This window comes from Anopheles gambiae, chromosome X (genome assembly GCF_943734735.2).
Source record: "Anopheles gambiae chromosome X, idAnoGambNW_F1_1, whole genome shotgun sequence".
NCBI lineage: Eukaryota > Metazoa > Arthropoda > Insecta > Diptera > Culicidae > Anopheles > Anopheles gambiae.
The window spans coordinates 22,405,606-22,433,194 of record NC_064600.1 but is presented as its reverse complement, the minus strand read 5'-3'; the positions used below and the strand labels follow the sequence as shown (position 1 = coordinate 22,433,194).

Sequence of the window (27,589 nt, the reverse complement as noted above, 5' to 3'; positions counted from 1 at the left end):
GCTGCTACGCTCCGCCAAGATGGGATCTAGAGAAATTCGAAGAAATGCTTAAGAGGATTTCAGATGAGGTGTACGATGTTAATCCTATCATCATTTCAGGAGATTTTAACGCTTGGGCCACGGAATGGGGCAGTAAAAGCACAAACGCCAGAGGAAACGCCGTGTTGGAGCACTTTTCTAGACTGAACTTAGCACTGGTAAATGTTGGCTTCTGTCCCACATTTGTAAGGAATAGCAGAACTTCCATTATAGACCTTACGTTCTGTAGTCCAGCATTGGCTTCTTCCATGAACTGGAGGGTAAGCAACGCCTACACCCTCAGCGACCACCGAGTGATACGCTACACGGCAGGAAGCAAGAGCCACAAGGTTGCCCAGGGCTCCGGTTTTCCAGCCTGGAAAACACAATGCTTCAACGAAGAACTGTTTATTGAGGCATTGAGGTTTGGTGATTTCTCAAACACCTCGTCAGCATTGAAGCTAGCGTCAGCGATCGCCAACGCTTGTGACACCTCTTTGCCACGAAGGAAAGGGGGACCTTACCCACGACGGAGAGCTTACTGGTGGACTACCGAAATAGCCCAGTGCCGAAGCCATTGCATCGAAGCACGCAGAAAGATGAATCGAGCCAAATCCTCGGAACAAAGGGAGGATCTGAGACGTTTGTACATCCTGGCACGATCAAATCTAAAACGGAAGATCAAGGCAAGTAAAAGGAGATGCTTTCTAGCCCTATGCGATGAGGTTTAAAAACACCCGTTTGGTGCTTACCGAACGCTAATGGGTAAGATGGTCGGCCAAGACCTACCTAGGGAAAGGAACCCAACCGTGCTCAAGACTATCATTGAACAGTTGTCCATGAGCCACAAACTCCACGTGATATACCCCGCAATCCTGATGTTGAACCTGTGTCAATATCCGCTGATGAAATACAGAAGGCTGCAGACCATCTCAAACTGGGGAAGGCACCTGGTCCGGACGGTATTCCCATTGAAGCGATCAAAGCAGCTATCAAAGCGTACCTGGAAGCTTTTTTATCAGTGTTCCAGAACTGCTTCGATACTGGCTTTTTTCCGATACCCTGGAAGCGACAAAAACTCGTTCTTCTACCAAAGCCTGGAAAGCCCCCCGACGACGCATCAGCACTAAGGCCTTTAGAATTGATAGACAATTTCTCAAAGATACTAGAAATCCTAATACTCAACCGATTAGTTGTCTATACAGAAGGCGAACACGGACTGTCGGACAGACAGTTTGGCTTTAGAAAGGGGCGGTCTACTGGTGAAGCGATCGCAGCTGTTTTAAAGAAAGGACGAAGCGCCTTGCTAAAAAAGAGGACAGGAAACAGATACTGCGCGATCGTTACGATTGACGTAAAAAATGCATTCAACAGTGCCAACTGGGAGGCCATACATGCAGCTCTCTCCAAGATGATGGTTCCACCGTACCTCTGTAGGCTCCTGAAAAGCTATTTGGATCACCGTATGCTTTTATACGACACAGATCTGGGAATCAAAAAAATGAGCATCACCGCTGGCGTTCCTCAAGGTTCGATTTTGGGTTCAACTCTCTGGAATGTTATGTACAACGGAGTTTTGACCCTAGGGCTTCCTCCAGGAGCTGAAGTGATAGGTTTTGCTGATGATATTGCTCTTACTGTCCTTGGTGAGTCAATAGAAGAGATTGAACTCCTCACATCCGACTCCGTAAGCAGAATCGAGTCGTGGATGCAACAAATGAGGCTAGAAATCGCCCATAAAAAGACGGAATTCCTCATCATAAGTAGCCACAAGACAGTGCAGTCAGGTAGCATCCAGGTCGGTGATGAACGTATTGAGTCGATACGTCATCTAAAATATCTTGGTGTGATCATCGATGACCGCTTAAGTTTCCGGAAGCATGTCGAGTACGCCTGTAACAACGTCTTTAAGGCAGCAAACTCGTTGATACAAATAATGCCGAACATTGGAGGGCCCAAGAATAGCTGCAGGCGACTTCTAGCTGACGTGGCCATCTCACGGTTGCGTTATAACACTGCGATCTGGGCACATGTTCTGGTGCAAAAGGAAAACCGACAGTTGGTGAACAGAGTGCACCGATTGCTAGCTATGAGAGTTGTTCGTGCCTACAAAACAATATCGCACGTGGCAGTTTGTGTTATCGCAAGCATGGTTCCCATCTGCCTCATATTAGCAGAGGATTCTGAGTGTTGCAGTTTTTCCGGAGTTTCAAACGCGGGATTATCCAGATCCTCAGCAAAGCAGCTCTCTATGCGAAAGTGGCAGTTTGAATGGGATTGTTCAACAAAGGGGCGTACGACACATGCACTGATCCCGAACATCGCTGCATGGACGAGCAGAAAACACGGCGAAGTGAACTTCTACATGACTCAGTTCCTCTCCGACCATGGGTGTTTTCGGAATTATCTTCACAAGTACCGTCACGCAAGCTCGCCAGACTGCCCAGCGTGTGTGAGCATCGTGGATTCAGCAGAACTCGTGCTTTTTCATCGTCCTCGTTTTGCTGAGGAACGTCATGAAATCATCGTGAAGTGCGGAACAACAATCAACGGAACAAACCTGACCGAGGTGATGTTAAAGAATACGGGAACATGGGAAGTCATAGCAAACGGCATGCGATCAATACTGTTGAAGCTGTAAGCCTTATGGAAAGCGGATCATCGACTTGGGCGTTCGTAAATAGTGTTGTGCGTATTGTGAAAGTGTTTAGTGTATCTGTACACGAATTGAAGTGAGCCTGTAACTCAAGTGAATGCGTACTTTCTGTGCTTTTGCGTGGTATTACGAGTGTCTCCAGGTTTATCATTCTGTCTCGCGAATGTGGTCCAAGTTGCAATAGCGAGATGTAATGCTAATGCATAGCCCTGCCCCAAGAAGCATACCGAAAGGTGAACCCATGGAGAAGGGTAGATGGCCCAAGGAGGGGGTTTACTGGGTAAAAATCATATGTCAACACCCGTGCGACAACGGGAGTCTTTCGAAGATTCCCCGTCCTTGTAAAAAAAAAAAACACACACACACACACACGCGCGCGCGCGCACACAAGTAACACGGTGCGATGAAAAAAAGGCCCTATCTTATTGTCCCATACTGTACGTGTTGGAAATCGAGCTCTGGTAAGGCAACTATCGACGAGCATATTAAGAAATGAGAAAGGATTAGTGTATCTAAATCACAAGGATCATCAGATATCGGAAGCAGGGGACGGGAATTCATAGCTGCCGCGATTTATTTCTGCATCGTCTAGTAGCCCTCAAAGGAAAGTGGTTGTGCTCTCAAGGATGATGTTTTGCCTGACGGCAGCCTCCCAAAGACCTCCAAAGAACCTTAGTAAGCAAATGATTTTGTCATGGTGCTTAGCTCGGCCTCATTAAACATCCGAAAAGTTCTTTCAATTTATTTTTCACTCCTAAAAAGCGTACCAGAGCTTTTATGTCTGAAAGAGATAAACACATACAGCGCGCTCTCTCGAACGACCGTAAACGCTTCAATCGATCAAGAGCTTCGATCGGTTCCTCGGAAGTTTCTGCTCGCTTTCTCGATCGGTTTCGGCGGAAAGCGAGCTAGAAACCGAGATCAAAAGCTGCTCGATTTTGTTGTACGGGGCTCCTTCCCCTCTTCCCCATCCTTTCACCTCGTTTTATCATTATTGGTTCTTGCTCTCTAGCTACATTGAGCGGGAGGTTGAGAAGTTTTCGGTCGCTTTGCACAGCGGGTAGAGTGTGTCTACGTTTCAACTTCCCGCTGCGCAAAGCGATCGAAAACTTCTAAAACTCTCGCTCAATGTAGCTAGAGCCCGCACAACAAATTCGAGCAGTTTTTGAGCTCGGTTTCTAGCTCGCTTTCCGCCGAAACCGATCGAGAAAGCGAGCAGAAACTTCCGAAGAACCGATCGATGTTCTTGATCGATTGAAGCGTTTACGGTCGTTTGAGAGAGCGCGCTGTGTATGTTTATTTCTTTCTGACAAAAAACTCCAGTACGCGACCGAGTTGGCGCAAAATTGATAGTGGCCGAAAAATATTTCAATCCCACGCCCTCTTTCTCGCTTCCGTGGCCACGCCCTTCCGTCGATTTCTACGCGATTTAATATTTAAATAACAAGTATATCACAAGTTTAATATTTTTCATTGTTGCATTATGATTTATGAAAAATAGCCTGAAAGAAGGAAGTTCATAAAAATTTCAAAAGCTTTCAATTATAGTAACATTTCCTATGATTAGAAAATATAATATAATAGAAATATTTAAAAATAAATTGTATATATGAAATTATAATTATTACCTATTCAATCTATGTTTCCGGCCATTTTGAATAACCATTACTTTAGGTGCAAGGGCTCTTTTTTTAAAGTTAGGTTAATGAAGTTAATAAATACTTGTCTGTATTTCATTATCCTGCTTTATCAATAGCTGGGAAAATAAAAAAAATAATCATTTTTTATAAGTAACCCTTTCTAATGTATAAGATTTTTATTAATTGTAATACCTGAAGTTGTTACAACTCTGATTGCTGTTAAAAATGATGGCCTAATATTATAATTTATTTATACTCATCAATTATCAATGAGTTTTATCTTTGTTAGCGATTGATGTTCTTTTTTATGTTTGTTCAAAAATTGTTGCTTTTCCTGTTTATTTATTTATTTATTTATTTATTTAATTAAATTGTCCGCCAAAGGCTTAACAATATGTTGCTTAAAAACTAAGGAGAGGAAGGAATGTACGGGTTATGGAGTGGGAAGGGTGATAGTGTTGCGAAGGAGGGAGCGGAAACGGGAGGGTGGGATATGGTAGTCGAAGAGATCGGAGTGGTCATTGAAGGTGGCCAACGCTCGTAGGAGTGGGTCATTTTGGCCGTAACGGGTTCGGCGAAATTCAATGTAGAGGGGAGCTCTCGGGCGTAAGGGTCGAGACGGAACATAAAGGGGTATACGCGACAGGAGAGATGGGGAATCGAGGTCAGAGGAGAGAAGATTGGCAACAAAAAGGGACTGGATGATAGAATGTCTGACCTGGATAGGTTCCAGACTAAGCAAGCGACAACGGACATGATATGGAGGAATAGAAGACTGATTAGGAAGGAAGCGACGAATGGCAATACGGGTAAATTTGCGTTGGACCTTCTCTAGCCTAGCCATGGCAGTGATACCGGGTGGAGACAAAACGACTGCAGCGTATTCAAGAGTGGGACGGACCCAACAGCAGTACAAGGACTTAAGGCACATTGGATCTCTTATCTCGCATGCTAAACGAAGGATTAATCCAAGAGCTTTGTTGGCTTTTTTTTAGGACAAATTCGACAAATACATTGAACAGTAATTTTTCGTCCAACCATACACCGAGATCTTTCAATGATGAGACGCGAACAAGTTGAGAGCCACAAATGTAGTAGTTCCAGAGAACTTTGTGGGATGAATGACCAAACGATTTAACAGAGCATTTTTGAGGCCATAAACGGAGACCATTGAGGCAACACCAATCAGAAAATTTGTCCAGCACATGCTGGAGGACATTACAGTCATGAGGTGAGGCAACAGGTAAAAAGATTTTTACATCATCGGCGTAGAGAAGACAGCTATTTTGAGGGAGCAGAGATACACAGTCGTTGACAAACAGTATGAAAAGCAAAGGACTGAGCACGCTTCCTTGAGGTACGCCAGAGAGACCTGCGAATGTTTCAGAGAAACTATCGCAGACACGTACTTTGTAGGAACGGCCAGAAAGGTAAGATCTGACCCAATCTAAAAAGTAACCTCCGAAGCCAAGTTTCTCAAGCTTAACTAACAGGAGATTGATTGGTATGCTATCAAAAGCTGCTTTCATATCGGTATATATGGCGTCAATTTGGCTTGCGGATGAAAGAGCCGGATATATAACAGATAATAGACACATAAGGTTTGTAACGCTGGATCTTTGGGGCATAAAGCCATGCTGGAGAGGAGATATATAGCTGGAGACAATAGGAGACAGGTACGAATGAACAATCGAATCCATAATTTTGGACATTGAGCATAGTATAGCAATACCGCGGTAATTAGAACATAAAGAGCGATCGTTCTTTTTGTGAATGGGAATAAGAAATGCGGATTTCCATATTGTGGGAACGGAACCCTCTTGGATTGATCTGGAGTAAATACGGGACAGAAGGGGAGCAAGAGACGTTGCACATTGTTTTAATATGGAAGATGGAATACCGTCGGGACCAGGAGAGAACGAAGGCTTCAGTTTACTCATGGCGGCAAGGACACTTTGCGTGGTAATAGGCACATTGTTGCATGAGAAAACATCGGGAGGCGTTGTAGAAAGTCCTCCGGATACAGGGAACTGATGGGTGGTAGGATCGACAAACACACTTGACAGGTACTTTGCAAAAAGTTTGCATTTGTCCTGAGTGCTGGAAGCGACTTCGTCGTCAAAGAAGATGGTAGAGGGATATTCCGATTTAGAAGTGCGGGATTTGACAAAGCGCCAAAAGGACCCTGGATCCATCGAGAATCGGTCCTGTAGGCGCACAACATAGGACGCGTAGCAAGCACTGTTATATGTACGGTAAGCTTTGTCTGCATATTTATAGATCCGTAGGAAATATGGATGACGCGAACGATTATATGCCCGGAGAATGCGGTTTTTATCGGCCTTCAAAGCCCTAAGCGACCTGTTCGACCACGGGGGACTGGGGGAAATTTTCTAATTATCATGTAAAAAAAGCAACATTAAGACATGATAATCTATTAATTTGCTCATCGACGGCGGTTAAAACAGGCATTCAAAAATGTTGCTTGGGTTTGTGATAAACAGGCGTTACGCGTAACGCTAGCGTAACGTAGATGGCTGAGCCTTACTTTTAACCGTTTTGTGAAAATATATATCATTTCGTGTAGCCAATCCTGGTCTATAAACGCAATTTCCATACATTTTCAGATGGTGCCAAGTTGTGAATAACTTTTAAAAATTATATATCCGAGAAATTTTGATTTGACAGATAAATGTATCATATAGAGCATTTTGACAAATAAATAAATGCGCAATCTGAGATTGCACATCGTCCATTTATACAGTGAAGCTCGAACAGCAGTGGATACAACATTTCCACGATTTATTCGTTGGTTCGTGCATTATTATTCTCATTTATTAACGAGCAATTGAATGATTGATCCGATTCAATGATCTGGACCACCTTGATGAATGAACAGAATGAACCGATCTTCGAAAAGGTCCGGTTTTTACACCTCTTTTTCAGACCAAACTTTATCCTTTGAACATTTTTTAAGGATATATGAAATTTGACCAAAGGGGAAATAATTTTGCCATTAAATTATTTTTAAAATAATTTTATGTTTTTGTAATATATTTAACGAAAAAAAAACTGTTGAGTCGGATAAGAAAAATCATTTCGTAATGATTCTTAATTTTTATTTAAATGAAGATTGATCGTTATTTTAATAATTGACACTTGATATAAGTGACAGCGGGATCTCCAATGGTCTGAAAGGCTATTCTACCACCTGGTCTCTTTCAACATCCTTGATTTAGCTAAATCTGGAACTGTCATTCAGAAAACCGCACACAGACCAAAAAACCGCAAACCAAAAGTTTTGAGACATTTAGAAAGAATTGGGAAAATTTAAAAAATCTCTCAACCCGCGTATACCAACTACCACACATCTCGAGAATGCCTCTAAAACTTTCAAATAACAATTGAACCAAATTTCTAAAGCAAAACTCACATCACGATAAAACATAGAATAGCCCTTTGTTTTGGGGATATGGACTCTAGAGTAATAGGAATTTTGTTTGAACAACTCCCACGTCAAGAGGATTAGTATAAAATCGCCTAAGGTTTTTTTTTCATAGCAGCAAAATAAAATTACAACCTAATCAACAACCATATTCATTAAAACCATTTGAAGCAGAATCACGAATTAACAATTGGCAATATAACATAAACAACTAGCTATAGCACTTCTCATACACAACATAATATTTACAATGTAAAGAAAGCGAACATCATTTTATAAAATTTAAATGTCGCCAACGGCAGTTGCAGTTGGAGTTGCAGTTAAGTCCATTGCATGTCCTTAGATTCAGAAAATATTGCGAGTGCGTTATGGACATTGTATTTAGATTTTTTTTCTTTAACTTACCGATGTTTCCTATATCCATTGTCATAGTGTTGTTGTTGCTCTTGTAGCTGCTTATTGTCGTAGTGGTTGTTGTTATTGTAGTTGTAGTCATTTCGCTGCCAAATCTTTTTATTACCCTCCTCTACGATTATGTCAGCTGCACCAAGTCCAGGTCCAGTGCCTAGCGATCCAAGCCCGGCCATACCACCAAAAGTCCCGTACGCAGAACCTCCAAAAGCTCCAGTTAATAATCCAATTGTATTTCCTCCATTTCTTTCCCGGCCAGGATGATGCATCTTAACGCCATAGTTGTAGCCACCATCGAAATTGTTGAACGCTATATTAGGCTGTATCTCGAAGCTTCTAGAATATCCTTCGATACCACTGTTTACGCCTGCACCCATCCCCATCGGGATAGTAGATTTCGATAGTTTATCTTGGAAATCTGTCTCAACCGCTACAGGATACAAGAACGTGCAATCATTTTGTAGGGAAAGAAGAAGATAAGGATAATGAAAAATTAGTGATCAAAAATGCATTAAAAAAACTAGCAATACAATTTGGTTGGATACAGTTGTAATATTTTTTTACGTATTATTTTATTTTATCTCTATGTAAATAACAATCTCGTGTCACGGTGTTTGTTGCCAGCAACCCCCGAAACGACTGGATCATTTTCAACGAGACTTTGCACACACCTTAGAGCGTTTCTACGTACACCGAGAAAGCAGCTGAGAAAATAATTGACAGCATGCTTTGAAAGCGACTGGCATCATTTTCGGTGAGAGAAATCTCCTCGGCGTGCAAAAAACGATGAAGGTGAGAAAAAAAATAATTTGCAGTTTATGGTGAACGATCTATTTCAGTTATCTTTCTACAGTCTAATAATAGTAATAGTCAAACCTATCAGAGGCTTCATTAAAGCTTTTAAAATCTCTCACCAATGACTCATTTCGATCAAAACTAGTTATACGGTTCGCAATAGACAAAGGAGGACGAACGCGTGGACGACAAAACGACACGTAAAATTTTATGTTAGACAAAAGACAAGGAGAGTCTATGTAATTAAAAATAACGTTTGCGATCAATACAACATTGGCTAAGAAGGGGTTTGATCGTTTCTAAACGCAACATCTGACATCGCATGTTGTAGTCTGGTACTGGTGTGTTCATTCACTTCTAGTGATATTCAGGCCTATTATTTTACTCGAATGACATTCGATTCCGTTGGAAGCACTCGAGTCGAGCGGGAGATAAATTGGTATCGTTTTCGCCATTCGAATCGATGAAGGTTTCGTCGACTTTTTTGTTCTAGCATTAGTGTGTTTGACAGTTGGTCGAAGCAACCGGTGGTCGGAGTGAGTGTAAACAAACGGATTCAGCACTTCTTTAAAATCATTTTTTCTTAATTTTGTTGGAAATGAGGTAAATATGAGTGATGAGAGTGTTGATAAACTTATGTCGAACTTAATTACACACGTAGACAGTGTCTTAATTTCTTTGTGAGGTTAAATTTGCGCGTTTCCGACAGCTTGAGCTGTCGGCAGAAAATCTCTCGAATGCACCTTTTTGTTCGAGCAATACGGTACCGATTTTTACTTCGTCGACTCGAATCTGCCGATGAGTTACTCGAAACGGAACGTCGCTAGCAAAACGATACGAAAATGAACATAATGAACTTGCGAGTGAATCTTCTCGAATGCCGAACGCAATATAATAGGCCTGATTGTGGACAGAAATCGGAACGAAAATTTTTATATCATCCGCAAATAATAAATAGCCATCTGGTGGAAGAACATTGACACAGTCATTTATGAACGACACAAAAAGTAAAGGGCTTAGTGTACTGCCATGAGGTGTATTGTACTTAGTGTACTGCCGCCGAATACGTTGGACTAATCCTGGAGAACTGCGACCCTGTTCTTAATTGAAAAGACCGACCTTTTAAAAAAGAGGCAAGCCAGGGCAAAACCGGGTCGCCGAATCCTAGCCTTTCGGGTTTGTTTCAGAATTATATCATGATTTAGTCTGTCGAATAAATAAATAAGCTGTTGAACTGATTGAAGTCCATTTTCCTGAAGTTATATAGCTTTTCAAATTAATCGGTTTGAGGTCTACTGGCTACTAACATGTTCGAAGTTAGCGCTAATGTTATTTCAATAGACCGATGGTGTGAATCATCATTAATCACCAGACGCGCTGATCATTATTACAAATTGAAGCGGCATTACGGTTAGCAATACAATTAAATCGAGTTAGCGATTATTTATATTTGTAACACCAGAGATCTGAGCAAGGTCATTTTCATTCACACTATCTTCGAAACCGGTTGTAGAAGACATGATGGAATTCATGTTAGGTATAAAGTGAATAAAAGTTCGCGTACGTCCGTTCACATCCGTGTGCGAGCCTGGAACTGTGTCCCACGACAGTAGTGGTAAAATAAAATCGCCTAACACCAGGATGGAGTCGGACAGGTTTAATCGACTAAGAATCAGCCCTATACTGCTGCCTAACTTGTTATGCACACTAACATTATTACTTAATGCGGAAGGAATGTATACTGCATCGATGTAAAGTGATGAACGATATAACTATAACCTAAAGGGCCGTACATAAATTACGTAACGCTGAAATTGGGATTTTTCGACCCCCTCCCCCCCTATCGTAACAAAACGTAACGTTGGAGGAGACCCCTCTTCCAAAATTACGTAACGCATGATCGAACACCCCCCCGTTAATTTGGTTTTGCATCAACAAATACAAAAAAATATGGGTTTATATTTTTTTATTTGATTGCTTTAATAAAGTATGCAGAGTTGTTTTAATTAATGTTTAATTAAAATTAATGTTTAATTAATGAAAGGAAAGTACGATAAAAAATTTATAATTAAAGAAACGCATAATATATATGTTGAGCATTTTTAGACATCTTGCCAGATTGGCTTCAATTGTTCAGTAATGTTTATGATGGGAACACTATCTATTTCGATTACATTGGCATCTTCTTTATTCCACATGGCATCTTCATTATGTATGTGTATTACTTCTTTAAACCTACCATCATTCTTTTGTTCTGAAGTAAGGTTTTTTCCCTTCTCCTTGGCTAGCATGCATTCTCAAATGCTCGTTTAGCAAAACATGTGATGCAAAATATATTTCACATTTTTTTACAATTTCGGTTTTGTATAATCTTTTGGAAAGAAGGGCAATATAAATCGTATGGCTGCTCCCTAAACGAAAGCAGCAATTTTGGAAGTATTTTAGCAATAAAAAGGTGGGCGATCATTTGTCAGTGACCAGTGATAGGATTGTATTACGTTACGTAACAGAATGTGAACCCCCCTCTCCCCAATGTAACAAACCGTAACGCTACAGGGAACCCCCTCCCCCCCCTTTGAGCGTTACGTAATTTATGGACGCCTCCTAACCCACACGAGCTCGAGAGTTTATAAACGATGTGAGATATCTTGTGACGGCACCGACGCTGGGAATGCTATCATAACACCTAGACCACGCATATGGCTACTTGTGTTACAATTACGGTCACATATATAAATATATATATATATATATAAATATATATATATATATATATATATATATATATATATATATATATATATATATATATATATATATATATATATATATATATATATATATATATATATATATATATATATATATATATATATATATTCACCTTTTTATTGCTAAAATACTTCCAAAATTGCTGCTTTCGTTTAGGGAGCAGCCATACGATTTATATTGCCCTTCTTTCCAAAAGATTATACAAAACCGAAATTGTAAAAAATGTGAAATGTATTTTGCATCACATGTTTTGCTAAACGAGCATTTGAGAATGCATGCTAGCCAAGGAGAAGGGAAAAAAACCTTACTTCAGAACAAAAGAATGATGGTAGGTTTAAAGAAGTAATACACATACATAATGAAGATGCCATATGAAATAAAGAAGATGCCAATGTAATCGAAATAGATAGTGTTACCATCATAAACATTACTGAACAATTGAAGCCAATCTGGCAAGATGTCTAAAAATGCTCAACATATATATTATGCGTTTCTTTAATTATAAATTTTTTACCGTACTTTCCTTTCATTAATTAAACATTAATTTTAATTAAACATTAATTAAAACAACTCTGCATACTTTATAAAAGCAATCAAATAAAAAAATATAAAACCATATTTTTTTGTATTTGTTGATGCAAAACCAAATTAAGGGGGGGGGTGTTCGATCATGCGTTACGTAATTTTGGAAGGGGGGTCTCCTCCAACGTTACGTTTTGTTACGATAGGGGGGGAGGGGGTCGAAAAATCCCAATTTCAGCGTTACGTAATTTATGGACGGCCCCTAGCTGATTTAGGGCTGTTTAACGAAAAATCGTTCCGATGTCGTACTTTGTGGCTGATTAAGAGATAGACTATGGAGCTTTTTAACAGGCACATGGTACTCTTTGGAACTTTGTGGGTGATTAGCACTATGCGTAGGGTTCATGATGGAACTTGAAGGCTTTTTAAGAAAGGGTACTGAACTTGGTGGAACTTTATAGCTTTTTAATGCCTGACATCGGTACAAGGTGGCTCTTGTTAAAATGTCAAAGACGGAGGCCGGCAATAATCTCATTGCTGCTGCACAAGTTAGATTCGTTAATTGAAGAATGAATATTGAGTGAAGTGATTGTGAATTATCAGCAAATTGTGTAAAATTTTGTGTAATCATCAATACAAAGGATTTAAAAATATACATATGTGTTTAAACGAAACAAATCTTGTTGTTTATTTCATCGATGACGCTTGCTTGAAAATAAAACACAAAGAAAAATAATCCCTGGCATCGTGGCATAAGGAAGCTGCTTAGGCGCTATTTGAAAGACCCACATAGAACTTTGATGCTGTTTATCTACTGCAAAAGGCGAATTAGAGCAGCGATCTTTAGCGTGCCAAAATGAGCTGCTTAAGCAATTCTGGCTGTTTGGGCAGGATCATCATCTCATTTAGCGTTGCCTCGTTGCGGTCTTCTTTTAAAAGCAGCAAAGCAATCAGGTGGCAACCTGATGAAGTAACAAGCATTCGCTCGGTAGCGGCGACGTGTAAACAAATAAACGAGTCAGACTGTCACTGAGACAGTTCGTTGCTAACATTCAGCAGCTAAGATCAGAATATAAACAGAATCTGACCGATAGAGGGCGGCAATCCTGAAGGTTCGTATTTAGGGAAGATAATGACCGGTGACTTGGCGATCGGGTTTCTCGTCATCGCAAATCTAAAATATGCACGATCATTAGCACCACGACAGCGAACATAAAAGGCCAGATATTTAAAAAGGTGTGCAAAAACCGTGAATACAGTGTTTTTCAATTGAATTTAGACTAGCAGCATACTTTTTTAATAGTTACATTAGATTCTTGACTAGCATCTCCTATTTTTGATTACGAGCAATGAATTATTGACTTGGAGCAATTGATTTCAGCAGGCCGATTGCTGGCGCGGAGTGACTAGATTGTTTTTAGAGGTTATCGGTAGGACATCTAAAGCAAATTCGGTAATTTTCGGTAAAAAAAACCTTTTTATTCACTCATAAAATTGATTGAATTCAAATTAAATGGTTGAACGATCAATACATAGAAAAATATTTGATTTTTGGTTAGAAAAATTGAGTTTTAGTGTGCTGAATTGTAAACCGATATTAGACCGAATTTTGTGGATGAAATATAGAAGTAAAACAAATGCTTTCAACTATTTAATGGGCGGATGCAATTAAATATTATATACAGATTATTATTCAAGTCGATCTGTCACACCGGGTATTATAAACGCGACGCTCTTAGGCTGTCATGCAGGGACCTGCTGAAATCATTTGCTCCCAATAAATAATCCATTGCTCGTAATCAAAAAGGAGGATTCAAAAGGAGTGATTTAAATATCCAAATCGACCACGTTCTGATTTATGGAAAGCACTTCTCGAATATTATCGACGTTAAAACGTATAGAGGCGCAAACGACGACTCGGACCATTTCCTGATCATGGTAAAGCTGCGGCCAGCTTCCCTTGCTCTTCCATGCCAAGCAGCGCCGTTTTGAAGAGTCAGACGAACAGCTGCTGGAGCAGCTTTCTCAGTCAAGGGACACCAGTTTGTTTTACAAGACATTAAAGGAGGCACGCAGCGGGTTTGATCCTAAAACCGCAATGTGCCGGGATGCGGAAGGAAATCTCCTGGCGGACGAGCGTAGGTGAACGTGCTACTACGAAGGACATCTGAATGGATCAGAGCCAGGAAAGGCTGACGCAAGTGGCAGAACAAGGCAACCTCCACAGCAGCAGCACAGCAGTAGCAACAGCGACAGCATCGGCGAAGACGAGGAGGTGCCCCCGCCATCTCTGGATGAGATTGCCAGCGTCATCAAGCAGCTTATAGGGTTTCGAATCATATAAGGGATCACTTAGGGGAATGTTGCAAATCGGGTAATATAAGGGAATAGTTCAATCACTTTAGGGAATGTTGCAAATCGGTAGGGTTGTAAATATTGCATGCTAGCTGTGGATGTTTGCAATCGTATAGGGGAGTGTTGCAATCGATTAGGGGAATTTTGCAAGCGTACTGTGGAGCTGTCATCAGACATTGGGTGCCGCTTAACAATGGGTGCCGATTAACAAGTCATCATTACGACACCATAGACCGGAATAAGCTATGGAGCATCATGCAGCGGTGCCACTTCCCTGGGAAGTTGATCCGGCTGTTAGAGGCCACCATGAACGGGGTGGAGTACAAGGTAAGAGTGTAGCATATCTGCTATACAGAACATATTGTAATGCACACTATCAGCCATAGACACATAGGAAAGCAACACACTTTGGAAAGCCAAGTCACACCATTGTAACACATTCATTATAACACATTCAGTAAATCAGATCATACCATACACACCCGGAAGAGCTCAGGCCACACCGTTCATATAAAAACAATTGTGACACACTTAACAGAACCAACCGAAACGTACAACATAAGCAGGAACAGTTTATGCTTTATAACCCAAAGCAGGAACAGTAGAAGCATTAAACCCAAAACAGGAACTTAGTGACAAGAACCATCGTTCTTATCAACAAAAGACAAACGTAACTAGCTTAGTGAAAACAATAACTTTCCAACATACAACCCGGAACCAAATGTGAGAAACCCTTAACTTCATTTGAGTATAAATAAAACCAACTCCGATCATGGCAAGTCAGATTCGTTCGGACTGTCAGGATAGGAATATGCCCATCCTACATCTATCGAATTCTCATTTAAAGAGTTTAGATATGTCCCCCTACCCAAGGTAAGGCCTCTAAACTTCAACGTTTCCAGTAAGGGAAACCTCCTAAAGGTTTCTATGATCGCCTGGACGATCAAGTGTCGAACGTCCGCTTCGAAACAGTATCCACCTCAGTTCTACTTAATTCGGCAAACGATGACGAGGGCCACCCTGACCAACGCGAGTTCAGAGTTACTACATGGCAACCGTTCCAAAATCGAACATACCGTGACTATTTCAAAACATACCACATGGCGACCGTAACAGCAATCAAACATATTACATGGCGACCGTGACCTTAATCTGCAATCGACGGGCAGAAGTTTAAACAAATTATTTGTGATACGTACAACGGTAACGTACAGCAGTGTCGTGCTAACGCATCAAATAGTGTAAAAAAAAGTGCGTTTTTGACCATAACCGGTAAACGACGGAAAAAGTGTCAAATGTGCAAATTTGTATTGAACAACGCAACTGGCACAAGTGACCCATATATAAAAAAAAACAATCGCTATGAATGAGCGACCAAAAGCAAATACAGTGTGGTGTACAAAATGACAACTCATCGAAAATATAAGTGATGAACCGTTTGAAGGGCGAAAAAAGTGTGATATAATGCAATTATGCAAAAAAAGTGTTGTGACAACCTTCCTCAACGTGCAAAAATGCAACAACATTATGAATAAACCCTTAGGCGATCAGTTTGCAAACTAGAGCTACCTTGAAGTGAGGAACATCGCATCGACCCCAAAACCAAAGTAAACGGAAATAATGATGTCATGAGTAATGAGAAGCAGTGCAGTGAAACCATAAGCAATACCTATGTAGAAGTGATGTTCATCGGAAAGGTGATAGAATGAATGGCGAGAATACAGTCCACGAGATGTAACCAGTGTGATTGAATGGAACAACCGTTCCCAACGTGGAAGACGAGAAGACAAGGCGAGTTCACTGCCCAATATGGATTGGCATGCGCGAATGGACATAGGGTCCCAACCTCGACAAGACGTCGAGTGACGACTGATGACATCGTAGAAATTCTTATCAGACATCGAGTAAACACCAAGCATCGATTAAACACCGAGCACCGGTAACGAGGCATCATCATGAGCAGCAACAACAAAGATATATGCTATGTATTTAAAAAAAGGTACCGTAAATACGAAATTTTACTGATCAGACTGCATAAAGTTGCAAAAACAGCAAAAACAGACTAGGAATTTACTTAAATTGTCTATAGACTGTGACAATACTAACAATAACAAATTGAACGATGCAAAAATTGTTAGAGAAGATAGAAGAATCAGACATAAATTATGATCAGACGAAACAGCTGAACAAATGTAGGCTCTGCCTCTTTAGGCAATTTGACTAACAATAGAAACTAAACCAGACAAAATGGCTGACATTATGGAATTAATTAAAATCACCACTTCTCTCATATCAAAGTATGATGGTAATGAGAAGGATTTAAAAAGTATGGTGTCAAATTTAAACGTACTAAAGAAAATAGTAAATCCGGAAAATAAAGAAACAACAATAGAACTGGTATTAGGACGTCTTACAGGAAAAGCGCGAATTGTCGTAGGGGAATACCCAACCTCAATCGAAGGTATAATTAGCAAATTACAAGACAGGTGCAGCATAAAGGTAACACCAGAGATCTTAGTATTGAAAATGGACAATACTAAACAGATTGGAAGGATAGAAGATTTTGGAAGCGTTATTGAAAAATTAACGCAACAACTAGAAGAAGCATACATTGCAGAAGAGATAGCGCCAGAAGTAGCAAGAAAAAAGGCAACTAAATCAGGAATCAGTGCATTGAGTTATGGACTCAAAAATTTCGAGACCAAAATTATAATGAGATCGAGTAAATTCGAAACCTTGCATGAAGCAATAGAGCGAGCAGTAGAGTTGGAGCTAGAAGACAGAATGAAAAAGAGAAATAATGATCGTATAAAGATCCTATATGCAAACGCTAACAGGAACAACAGAGAGCATGGAAACAACTACCAAGGAAGGAATAATTTCAACAAATTCCAAAATAATAATAGATTTCAGACACAAAACCTACCCAGGTTCCCACCCGAAGATATGCACAGAACAACAACAGAAACAACAATAGGGATTTTCAACACAAAGATACCCAAGTTAATTATCAAATTTACCCAAATTTTAATCAATCAATAACAACTAAAACACCATCCAACAAATTCAGTTATAGAAATAATAACAATTTCAGTTTCTATAAACGCCACCATCAGTTAAGCGATTGTAGTAGTATGAGTCAAATTAACCAAGGATACAATAATCGCGAATACAACTATAAAAACAATAGTCAGAACAATTCCAATAAAATCCAATGCTGTTATGTAAGAACAGAACAAAACATTCATACACAATTCAATAATCAAAATTACGAAGACTATACAGATACTATTCAAATGAACGATCGAACTCAAAAAGATTATAAAAATATTAAAAGCAAAACGAACTATTTAAACAGAAAACTTGAAGATAAATCAAAAAGAAGAAATGCATTAAATAATGAAACAATTAATGATATGAAAGGGCCAAGAGACGACTCTGAAATGATATTAGAAGAAAATAATACTTTAACAAAAGAATATGAAAATGATACTAAACATGATTATAAACATGAAAACAAACAACATATACAAATGATTACAACAAGTAATGACAATGAGAAAAATATTTTTGAAGAACAAGTGACAGATAGTTTATTACTGCTAGACAAAATGGAAATAAATGAAGAGATTTCTTGCAACAAAAATCATACAACCGAGCTAAAACATCTAAAGAGAAGAAAACGTAGCATCAAATCAAAGAAGAATTATATAAATGAATCAAACAATGAATTATGTTGCCAGGATAAAAAGGCTAGAAAAATGAATTATTCCACATTATGTGATGTACACATAAAAGAACCAAGAAGAACTATTGCTTACGAAAAGTATCTAAAAGAGCTCCTAGTAAAATTTCATAATGTTATCTCCATGCTAAAAGTCATAATATCTATAAAAGCAGAAAACTCTAGATGTGAACCAAACAAACAAATTATAGGAAAATCTAAATATTTTATAGGAAAATTAAATATTCCCAATTCTTTATCTCTAAACAATAGATCTATTTACATAAAATATTACCCACCTTAAGAGATAAGAAATGATTTTATTACTAAACCAACAAAAAGCATAGCAAAAAAAATCAATTTAATTAAATGTAAAGAATAACTTCAAACAATTTCGTTATTTACGTTATTCTATTAAAGGGGGGAGGTGTAGCATATCTGCTACACAGAACATATTGTAATACACACTATCAGCCATAGACACATAGGAAAGCAACACACTTTGGAAAGCCAAGTCACACCATTGTAACACATTCATTATAACACATTCAGTAAATCAGATCATACCATACACACCCGGAAGAGCTCAGGCCACACCGTTCATATAAAAACAATTGTGACACACTTAACAGAACCAACCGAAACGTACAACATAAGCAGGAACAGTTTATGCTTTATAACCCAAAGCAGGAACAGTAGAAGCATTAAACCCAAAACAGGAACTTAGTGACAAGAACCATCGTTCTTATCAACAAAAGACAAACGTAACTAGCTTAGTGAAAACAATAACTTTCCAACATACAACCCGGAACCAAATGTGAGAAACCCTTAACTTCATTTGAGTATAAATAAAACCAACTCCGATCATGGCAAGTCAGATTCGTTCGGACTGTCAGGATAGGAATATGCCCATCCTACATCTATCGAGTTCTCATTTAAAGAGTTTAGATATGTCCCCCTACTCAAGGTAAGGCCTCTAAACTCCAACGTTTCCAGTAAGGGAAACCTCCTAAAGGTTTCTATGATCGCCTGGACGATCAAGTGTCGAACGTCCGCTTCGAAACAGTATCCACCTCAGTTCTACTTAATTCGGCAAACGATGACAAGGGCCACCCTGACCAACGCGAGTTCAGAGTTACTACATGGCAACCGTTCCAAAATCGAACATACCGTGACTATCTCAAAACATACCACATGGCGACCGTAACAGCCATCAAACATATTACAAGAGTATCGAACTTGACGTCGGGATCGTTCGAATCTCACAGGGGTCTGAGGCAAGGCGACGGACTCTCCTGTCTTCTCTTCAACATCGCCCTGGAAGGTGTCATTCGAGGCGCGGGGCTAGACAACGACATCCGTGGCACGATCCTCTACCGATCTCTCCCGTTTCATGGCTTCGCGGATGACATCGACATCATCGGCAGGGCAACAGCAAAGGTGCGTGAGGTGTACACCCGATTCAAACGCGAAGCAGCAAGAATTGGATTGCGACGAAGACAATGCGACGAAGACGAAGTACCTTATTCTCCTGGTTGCCTACTGTCCCAGACAGTGTGCAATATTCAACAATCTGGTGACTGTCTTCAACGAGGATCTGCGCAAAAAAAAAAAATCGGACAAATGATTTGCTCTTTACGCTGTTTGTTATTGGCGCTGATTTCAATGCTTGTCACCAGATGTTGAGCAATCATCGTAACAACACCAACAGTCTCCATCTTGCAGAACACCTTCTAAGTGGCAATATCACCTTTGAGTTTTCTGACCAAATAACGTTTATATCTCACAAAGGCATTCCATCAACACTGGACTTGTATTGGACCAACAGTCCTATCAGTAAACCAGTAACAGCTGACGGATTAAACTTCGATCATATTCCAGTAATTACAGAAATCGAGTTTAACACTCCATGTGTACCTCCCTCAATACTACGGAACTATAAACTCGTCAACTGGGTACTATAAGGTACGGCCAAATCGATCTCCACATACAATGCAAAGAAGGCTGTGATCACCCTGGTCCCACTGACTAAGGGATTAATCGCCTAAGAGACACATGCTAAGGCGTCAAAATCAAAGCACTGGTAGCCCCGTGCTGAAACAACGCTCTTCCATTTTGGAAAGAATTATTGCTGATCGCGTCTATATGATTTGCAATAATAACTTTGCTAACATGATCAAAAGATTGAACCCGAGGGCAACCCCATTCTGGAAGCTCGCCAAGATTCTGAGGAAGAAACCCAGACCTGTTCTTCCTCTCAAATTTAATGATATTGTTGTTATTACAGCCCCGAAAAAATCATCTGCTCTTGTGAATCAGATCATCCAGGCCCATCAACTTGGATCCATTATAAACAGCCCTCAGGAAGCTGATGTAGCAGCCTCTATACTCCAACTCAATCACCAGCTCCTAACACCATCACTCGAAGCACATGTTTCCAGAATTAAAGTAAAAGGTGCCCTGACCACCTTGGCAAACATAAAAGCACCAAGGTTCAATGCGATACTCAATCTGCTGCTGAAACGATTGCCCTCTCGAGCACTTCAGCTACCCGCCAACATCTTTTCAAAGTGCTTTAAGTTAGGTTACTCCCCGTAATATTGGAAGCGTGCTAAGGTCATTCCCGGCCTAAAATCTGGGAAGGACCCGACACTTCTAGCAAGCTTCAGACATATCAGCCTTCTTGCAGCGTGGGGTAAGCTATTTGAGAAGGTAATTTACTGGAGATTGCGTGATGCTGTCTGTGAGAGCAACATCTTGCCACCTGAACAATTTGGCTTCCGAGCTGGACACTCTGCTACCCATCAGCTGCTGAGACTGCATAATGACGGGTGTTGCTGCGAATCGTAAACAAATAGAGAACTGTCACCGCGGCTGACAGCAAAACATTCAGCATTTGCGATCGCGAGAGATTCTACACTCTCACGTACAGAGGGCACTGTAACGGGTTCGGATACAGGGAAGGCGAATGACCTCAGGATCGAGAATCGGGTTCCTCGCCATCGCGATTGCTTCAGTAGCATCACGACAGCGAGCGAATATAGTTGAAAAACTTTTTAAAGGTTTACAAAAACCGCGATTCAAATAAAGTTTCCACCCAAAGCGAAACTCAGCGTTTTAAGTATTTTTGATTCCTACGAAGAAGTGAATACTATATCGCCACGCGATTAGTTCGGGAGCTAACAAGCTTTAAAAAAGTTTTTTTTGCAATAAGTGCAAAGATTTTTATCGCGAATATCTAAAATCAAAGTGCCGGGAGTGATATTTTTCGAGTGTTAGTGCATCCGAGAAAATGTCCCAGCAAGCGATGAAAATCACCGGTGCAGCGACTGACCGCGATAATGCACCGCAAGTGCGGAGTGATGTGGGAGAAAAGACCGCTACCGCGGCAACAGCCAAAGTTACTCGACCCAAGAGCGAGAGGCTAATGGCGGCTAAGGCCAGCCAAAATCGGGATATAGCAGCCACGCAAGTGTTGGCAAGCGAAAAGCGCGAGGATAAACCTCTCCACCCGAATGATGAGCCTTGCTCATCCCAACACGGCCGCAAAGCAAGTTTGTCGAAGCATGAACAAGTTTCGACGTCTTCAAGATGCTCAGCATTAGAACGTCGCGTAAACGAAGAGAGAGCAGAGGAGCATAATGCTGCCAGCGATTAGTTCGGGAGCTAACAACGGGCATATTGTTACGTCGTACAAGTTGACGACTGTTCCACCAGACCGGCCCAATTCATGAAAACAATGGTTTATGTGTACTCGAAAGGTTATCTTTTGACCAAAAATACGAAGCTAGGAGTCGCCTGCAGCTATTCTTCGGCCCTCCAATGTTCGGCATTATTTTTATCAACGAGTTTGGGGCCTTAATGACGTTGCTGCAGGCGTACTCGACATGCTTCCGGAAACTTAAGCGGTCATCGATGATCACAACAAGCAATTTTAGATGACGTATCGACTCAATACGTTCATAACCTGGATGCTACCTGACTGCACTGTCTTGTGGCTACTTATGATGAGGAATTCCGTCTTTTTATGGGCAATTTCTAGCCTCATTTGTTATATCCACGACTCGATTTTACATACGGCGTCGGATGTGAGGAGTTCAATCTCTTCTATTGACTCACCAAGGACAGTGAGAATAATATCATCAGCAAAACCTATCACTTCAGCTCCTGGAGGAAGCCCTAGGGTCAAAACTCCGTTGTACATAACATTCCAGAGAGTTGGACCCAAATCGAACCTTGAGGAACGTCAGCGGAGATGCTATTTTTTTAATTCCCTGATCTGTGTCGTATAAAAGCACACGGTGATCCAAATTGCTTCCCAGCAACCTACAGAGGTACGGTAGAACCATCATCTTAGAGAGAGCTGCATGTATGGCCTCCAAGTTGGCGCTGTTGAATGCAATCTTAACGTCAATGGTAACGATCGCGCAGTATCTGTTTCCTGTCCTCTTTTTTAGCAAGGCGCTTCGTCGTTTCTTTAGAACAGCTGCGATCGCTTCACCAGTAGACCACCCCTTTCTTAAACCAAACTGTCTGTCCGACAGTCCGTGTTCGCCTTCCGTATAGACAACTAGTCGGTTGAGTATTAGGATTTCTAGTACCTTGGCGAAGTTGTATATCAATCCTAAAAGCTTTAGTACTGACACGCCGCCGGGGGGCTTCCCAGGCTTTGTGAGAAGAACGAGTTTTTGTCGCTTCCAGGGTATCGCAAAAAGGCCCCCGCACGACAAAATCGAGCAGTTTTGTAGCTCGGATTTACGATCGCTTTCCGCCAAAAGTGATCGAAAAAGCGAGCAGAAATGTCAGGGAAAACGCTTGGATTCCGATCGAATAAATATTTCAATCCAAAAATTGCAGCGCTGAAAATTTTGAAATATTAGATGATGATGATGATGATGATGATGATGCATGCTTTTGAATTGTAACAATTTTGAATGCGCAATATTTAACAGCCATGGGCTGTGAAATATGTTTGCAGTTTGAGTTTGAGAAGTTTTCGATCGCTTTGCGCAGCGGGTATGAATCCTAAAATTTCAGCGCTGAAAATTTCGAAATATTTCTTTTATAAAATTGCAACAATTTTGAATGCGAAATATTTCACAGCCATGAGCTGGCATTGCGAATGAATTGGTTTAAAATAAACAGTCGTTAAAAATATACCAGAGTCGTTAAAAATTGCTAGAATTTGGCATCGCGATCGCATTGAGTTAATTTGTTAATTTTAACGACTGGTCCTATGCCGCCGTTAAACAAACGACTGTCAGGAGCGTATGCGATACAAATTAACAGTCGTTAATTATACTGCTCGAATTTTTTCCTCGTGTTTTCCTGTATGCGATATCGAGCAGTCGTTAACTGTTTTGACGGTCGTTTATTTTAACAGGAATGAACAACAAATGAACTCGGTTAAACCAAAATGAACTTTAAACGACTACTAAAAAGAGTTCATTTATTCGCAATGCCAGCTATGGGTTGTGAAATATGTTTGCTGTTTGAGTATGAGAAGTTTTCGATCGCTCTGCGCAGTGGGGATAATGGCCGAAAACTAGTTCACACCCACGTTCTCTTTCTCTCCTTCTTCTCCTCTTCACCATCCTTTCACCACGCTTTATCATTATTGGTTCTTGCTCTCTAGCTACATTGAGCGAGAGGTTGAGAATGTTTTCGATCGGAGCTTTCTTTCCGCTGAAACCGATCGAGAAAGCGAGCAGAAACGTCCGAAGAACCGATCGAAGCTCTTGATCGATTGAAGCGTTTACGGTCGTTCGAGAGAGCGCGCTGTATGTGTTTATCTCTTTCTGACAAAAAAGCAACCGTGTTGGCGTAAAAATGATAATGGCCGAAAAATAGTTCACACTCACGATCTCTTTCTCCCCTCCTTCCACTCTTTCCCATCTTTTCACCTCGTTTTATCATTATTGGTTCTTGCTCTCTAGCTACATTGAGCGAGAAGTTGAGAAGTTTTCAATCGTTTTGCGCAGCGGGTATATGCGATATTGAGCAGTCGTTAACTGTTTTGACGGTCGTTTATTTTAACAGGAATGAACAACAAATGAGCCAAAATGAACTTTAAACGACTGTTAAAAAGAGTTCATTTATTCGCGATGCCGGCTATGGGCTGTGAAATATGTGTGTATTTTGAGTTTGAGATGTTTTCGATCGCTTTGCGAAGCGGGAAGTGGAAACAACATTTTGAATTTAATCCATACAAAAGAGGTTTCTGGCCGTCCAGAATCTGGCGGTTTGTTGACTTGAAGTCGTTATTATGACGCCGATTGACCGGCAATGCCTTGGAATGGGTTTGGATCGGCAGGTTCATGTTTTGGTCGATTGCATTCCGTTGATTTGTCGCACCGTAGCGATAGATCCTGCAGCAACAAAGTCAAGATAAACTTTTCCCCAGGTGTGGATTGCTATGCTAAGTTCTTCTTCTACTTATAATTATTGTTATTGTCGTATTAGCCAACGCGATCATGCCGGCCTTTTCAGGACTTGAGTACCACGTAGCCGGATAGTCAGCCCTTGCTATGGCGGACGTTTCATACGCGGTTAGAACCCACGACGGGCATGAATAATGGCGGTGCCGCGCACCAGCGCACGCGTAGCCACTATCCAGCGCACAACTTGCATACTGCCCCACTCTCTCCTGCCTGATGCATACGCTGCAGGCAGGGGAAAGGATGTATGTACCTCCACAAAAAAACAACACCGTCATGAACCAGCGGCGGATCTAACGGTAGGCGGAGTAGGTGGTCGCCGAAGATTTCTAGTCTGTAGTATGCCGTATGTCTACAAGTGAACAGACTATTAGCAACAAGGGCCCCCAGCGTCGTTGGGGCCCCGTTGCTGGAGAATCTTCCCCCCCCCCCCACCATGCCGACAATAATTGTAGGGCCTGTGACCGATGATCGTAGGGGTCCCATGGACACCCATCCCTCCCGCCGGCAATTCAAGTATACTGTTAAATCTCCCAACAGTTGTGTGCCAGTACCCCCTCCTCTCGGTCATCAGTTACCATTTACAGGAGTTAAAAGGAGTGGTGGCCCCCCGGATGGTGTCGAGCGGGGGAGGGAGGGTGCATTATGTTGCATTAGGTTTTGAATGAAACACATTTTAATGGGTTGTTGGCGCGGGAGGGGGGGGGGGGTGATCAGGATTGCTGTACTGGGCCTTATAGTTTATGAGCCCCTTCATCCATGGGGTCCATATCTAGCACAGAAGCTCTTGCTGAGACTACTGTAAACACTGTTCTATATGCTGGAATAACCATACACCATACCATACACTACATTGACGGGGCTCCCCGCGGTCACTCAGTCCGCACACTGTTAAATCCGCCACTGTTTGAGGGGCCACAACTCGTCTTTCCGCCTAGAGCCTCCGATTCCCCTAACCCCTAACCGTGCACTTGGTTTACCACGTTACTTGTGTTTGTGTGTGGACAACCGAAACGCGCAAGTGAACCGGACGTCCTCAGAAGACCACGGCGGAGGAAGACCGTAAAATTGTGAATAGATTGAAAAAACACTGATCGCGAGGGCGGTGGTCCTGCTTATAACATCAAAAACCTAACCCAAAACACAGAAAAACTACTAACAAATCTATCCGGAACGACATGCATTGTGACAAAAACCCACACAATAATACACACGTAAACATACACACACACACACACACACACACACACACACACACACACACACACACACACACACACACACACACACACACACACACACACACACACACACACACACACACACACACACACACACACACACACACACACACACACACACACACACACACACACACACACACACACACACACGCACACACACACACAAACACACACACACACACACACACACACACACACACACACACACACACACACACACACACACACACACACACACACACACACACACACACACACACACACACACACACACACACACACACACACACACACACACACACACACACACACACACACACACACACACACACACACACACACACACACACACACACACACACACACACACACACACACACACACACACACACACACACACACACACACACACACACACACACACACACACACACACACACACACACACACACACACACACACACACACACACACACACACACACACACACACACACACACACACACACACACACACACACACACACACACACACACACACACACACACAAACTTGTCCCAACGGGTACATGCTGCGTTGAAAAAACCAGGGTCCTATCATTCCCTCATTTTTTTCTTCGGTCAGACGGTACAAATGAGGCTTGAATCTATAACCGGCATGTTGTAAAGTCGTTCGAGCTGAAATTGGCGCTACAGAACTGTTCCAAGTCCGGAAGATTCGTACAGAAATCGTAAAAAAAAAATATTTAAAATCATCCATATATTGGAAATTACCTTTGGTGCGTTGCTTGAGTTCCTTTAAACTACTACTCCCAGAAGAACTGATTCCAGAACCGATAACCTTCCCGTGGTAAACAGGAATTTGTTGTCCGAGGCCTTGTTGAACTTTCGACCGGTGACTATTTTTGGAATTGTGATGTAACTGTCTAACATGAGCATCATCAACCTGTATTAAAAATAAAACAAACCGTTATATTTTAGATGAGAAAATTACCTTTTTAGTTAATTCATACGGATGAAACCTCTACCCGGCTGAACAATTGTTTCTAGAAACATTAAAACATAACAAAATATATTTTTCCGCAGTTAAGCAATCCGTGGCTCTACTCTTTCAAGCGCAATATCATTAAACATTCCCAATTTTCCTTCGTTAAGAAGCCACCATGTAATAATGTAACTATTTAACGAACAATCGCTAGAAAAGCATGACTGTTTTTAAATCATGAGGAGCGCAAAAAATGTAAATTAGGGTAAATGTACCAATAGTGGTGCAATTTGTGGTGGTACAGATGTATTTTAATGGATTTAAAGTGTCAGAAACGACAATTTCTGAATATTTCAACACATAACAGTTGGAATAGGTTTTATCTTCGCAATCAAAACCATTTTTACCATAAAACACATCGAATCTACGAAAAAAATACATATTTTTGTGATTGCTTCGTTGTACCTATAATGGTGGTATGGTTCCTATAGTCGTCGTATTGTGTTCCTATAGTGGTGGTAAACAAAGATGCCTCAAAACAGTGTATAATATTAATATAACTTAGCCTCAAAACTAAGTTTTCGTA

General features: G+C 41.0%; 1 protein-coding gene across 4 annotated transcripts in view; it reads right to left on the bottom strand.

Moving 5' to 3' along the window:
* LOC11175855 (uncharacterized) overlaps positions 1-27,589 on the bottom strand; it is a 206,123-nt gene that overhangs the window by 48,501 nt on the left and 130,033 nt on the right. For all 4 annotated transcript variants that reach the window (XM_061641036.1, XM_061641042.1, XM_061641049.1 and 1 more), the window contains exons 7-8: positions 26,793-26,964; positions 8,165-8,600 (exon numbers count right to left, since the gene is read on the bottom strand). In XM_061641036.1, the coding sequence (XP_061497020.1) occupies positions 8,165-8,600; positions 26,793-26,964 (608 nt within the window). The remainder of the gene's footprint in view (positions 1-8,164; positions 8,601-26,792; positions 26,965-27,589) is intronic.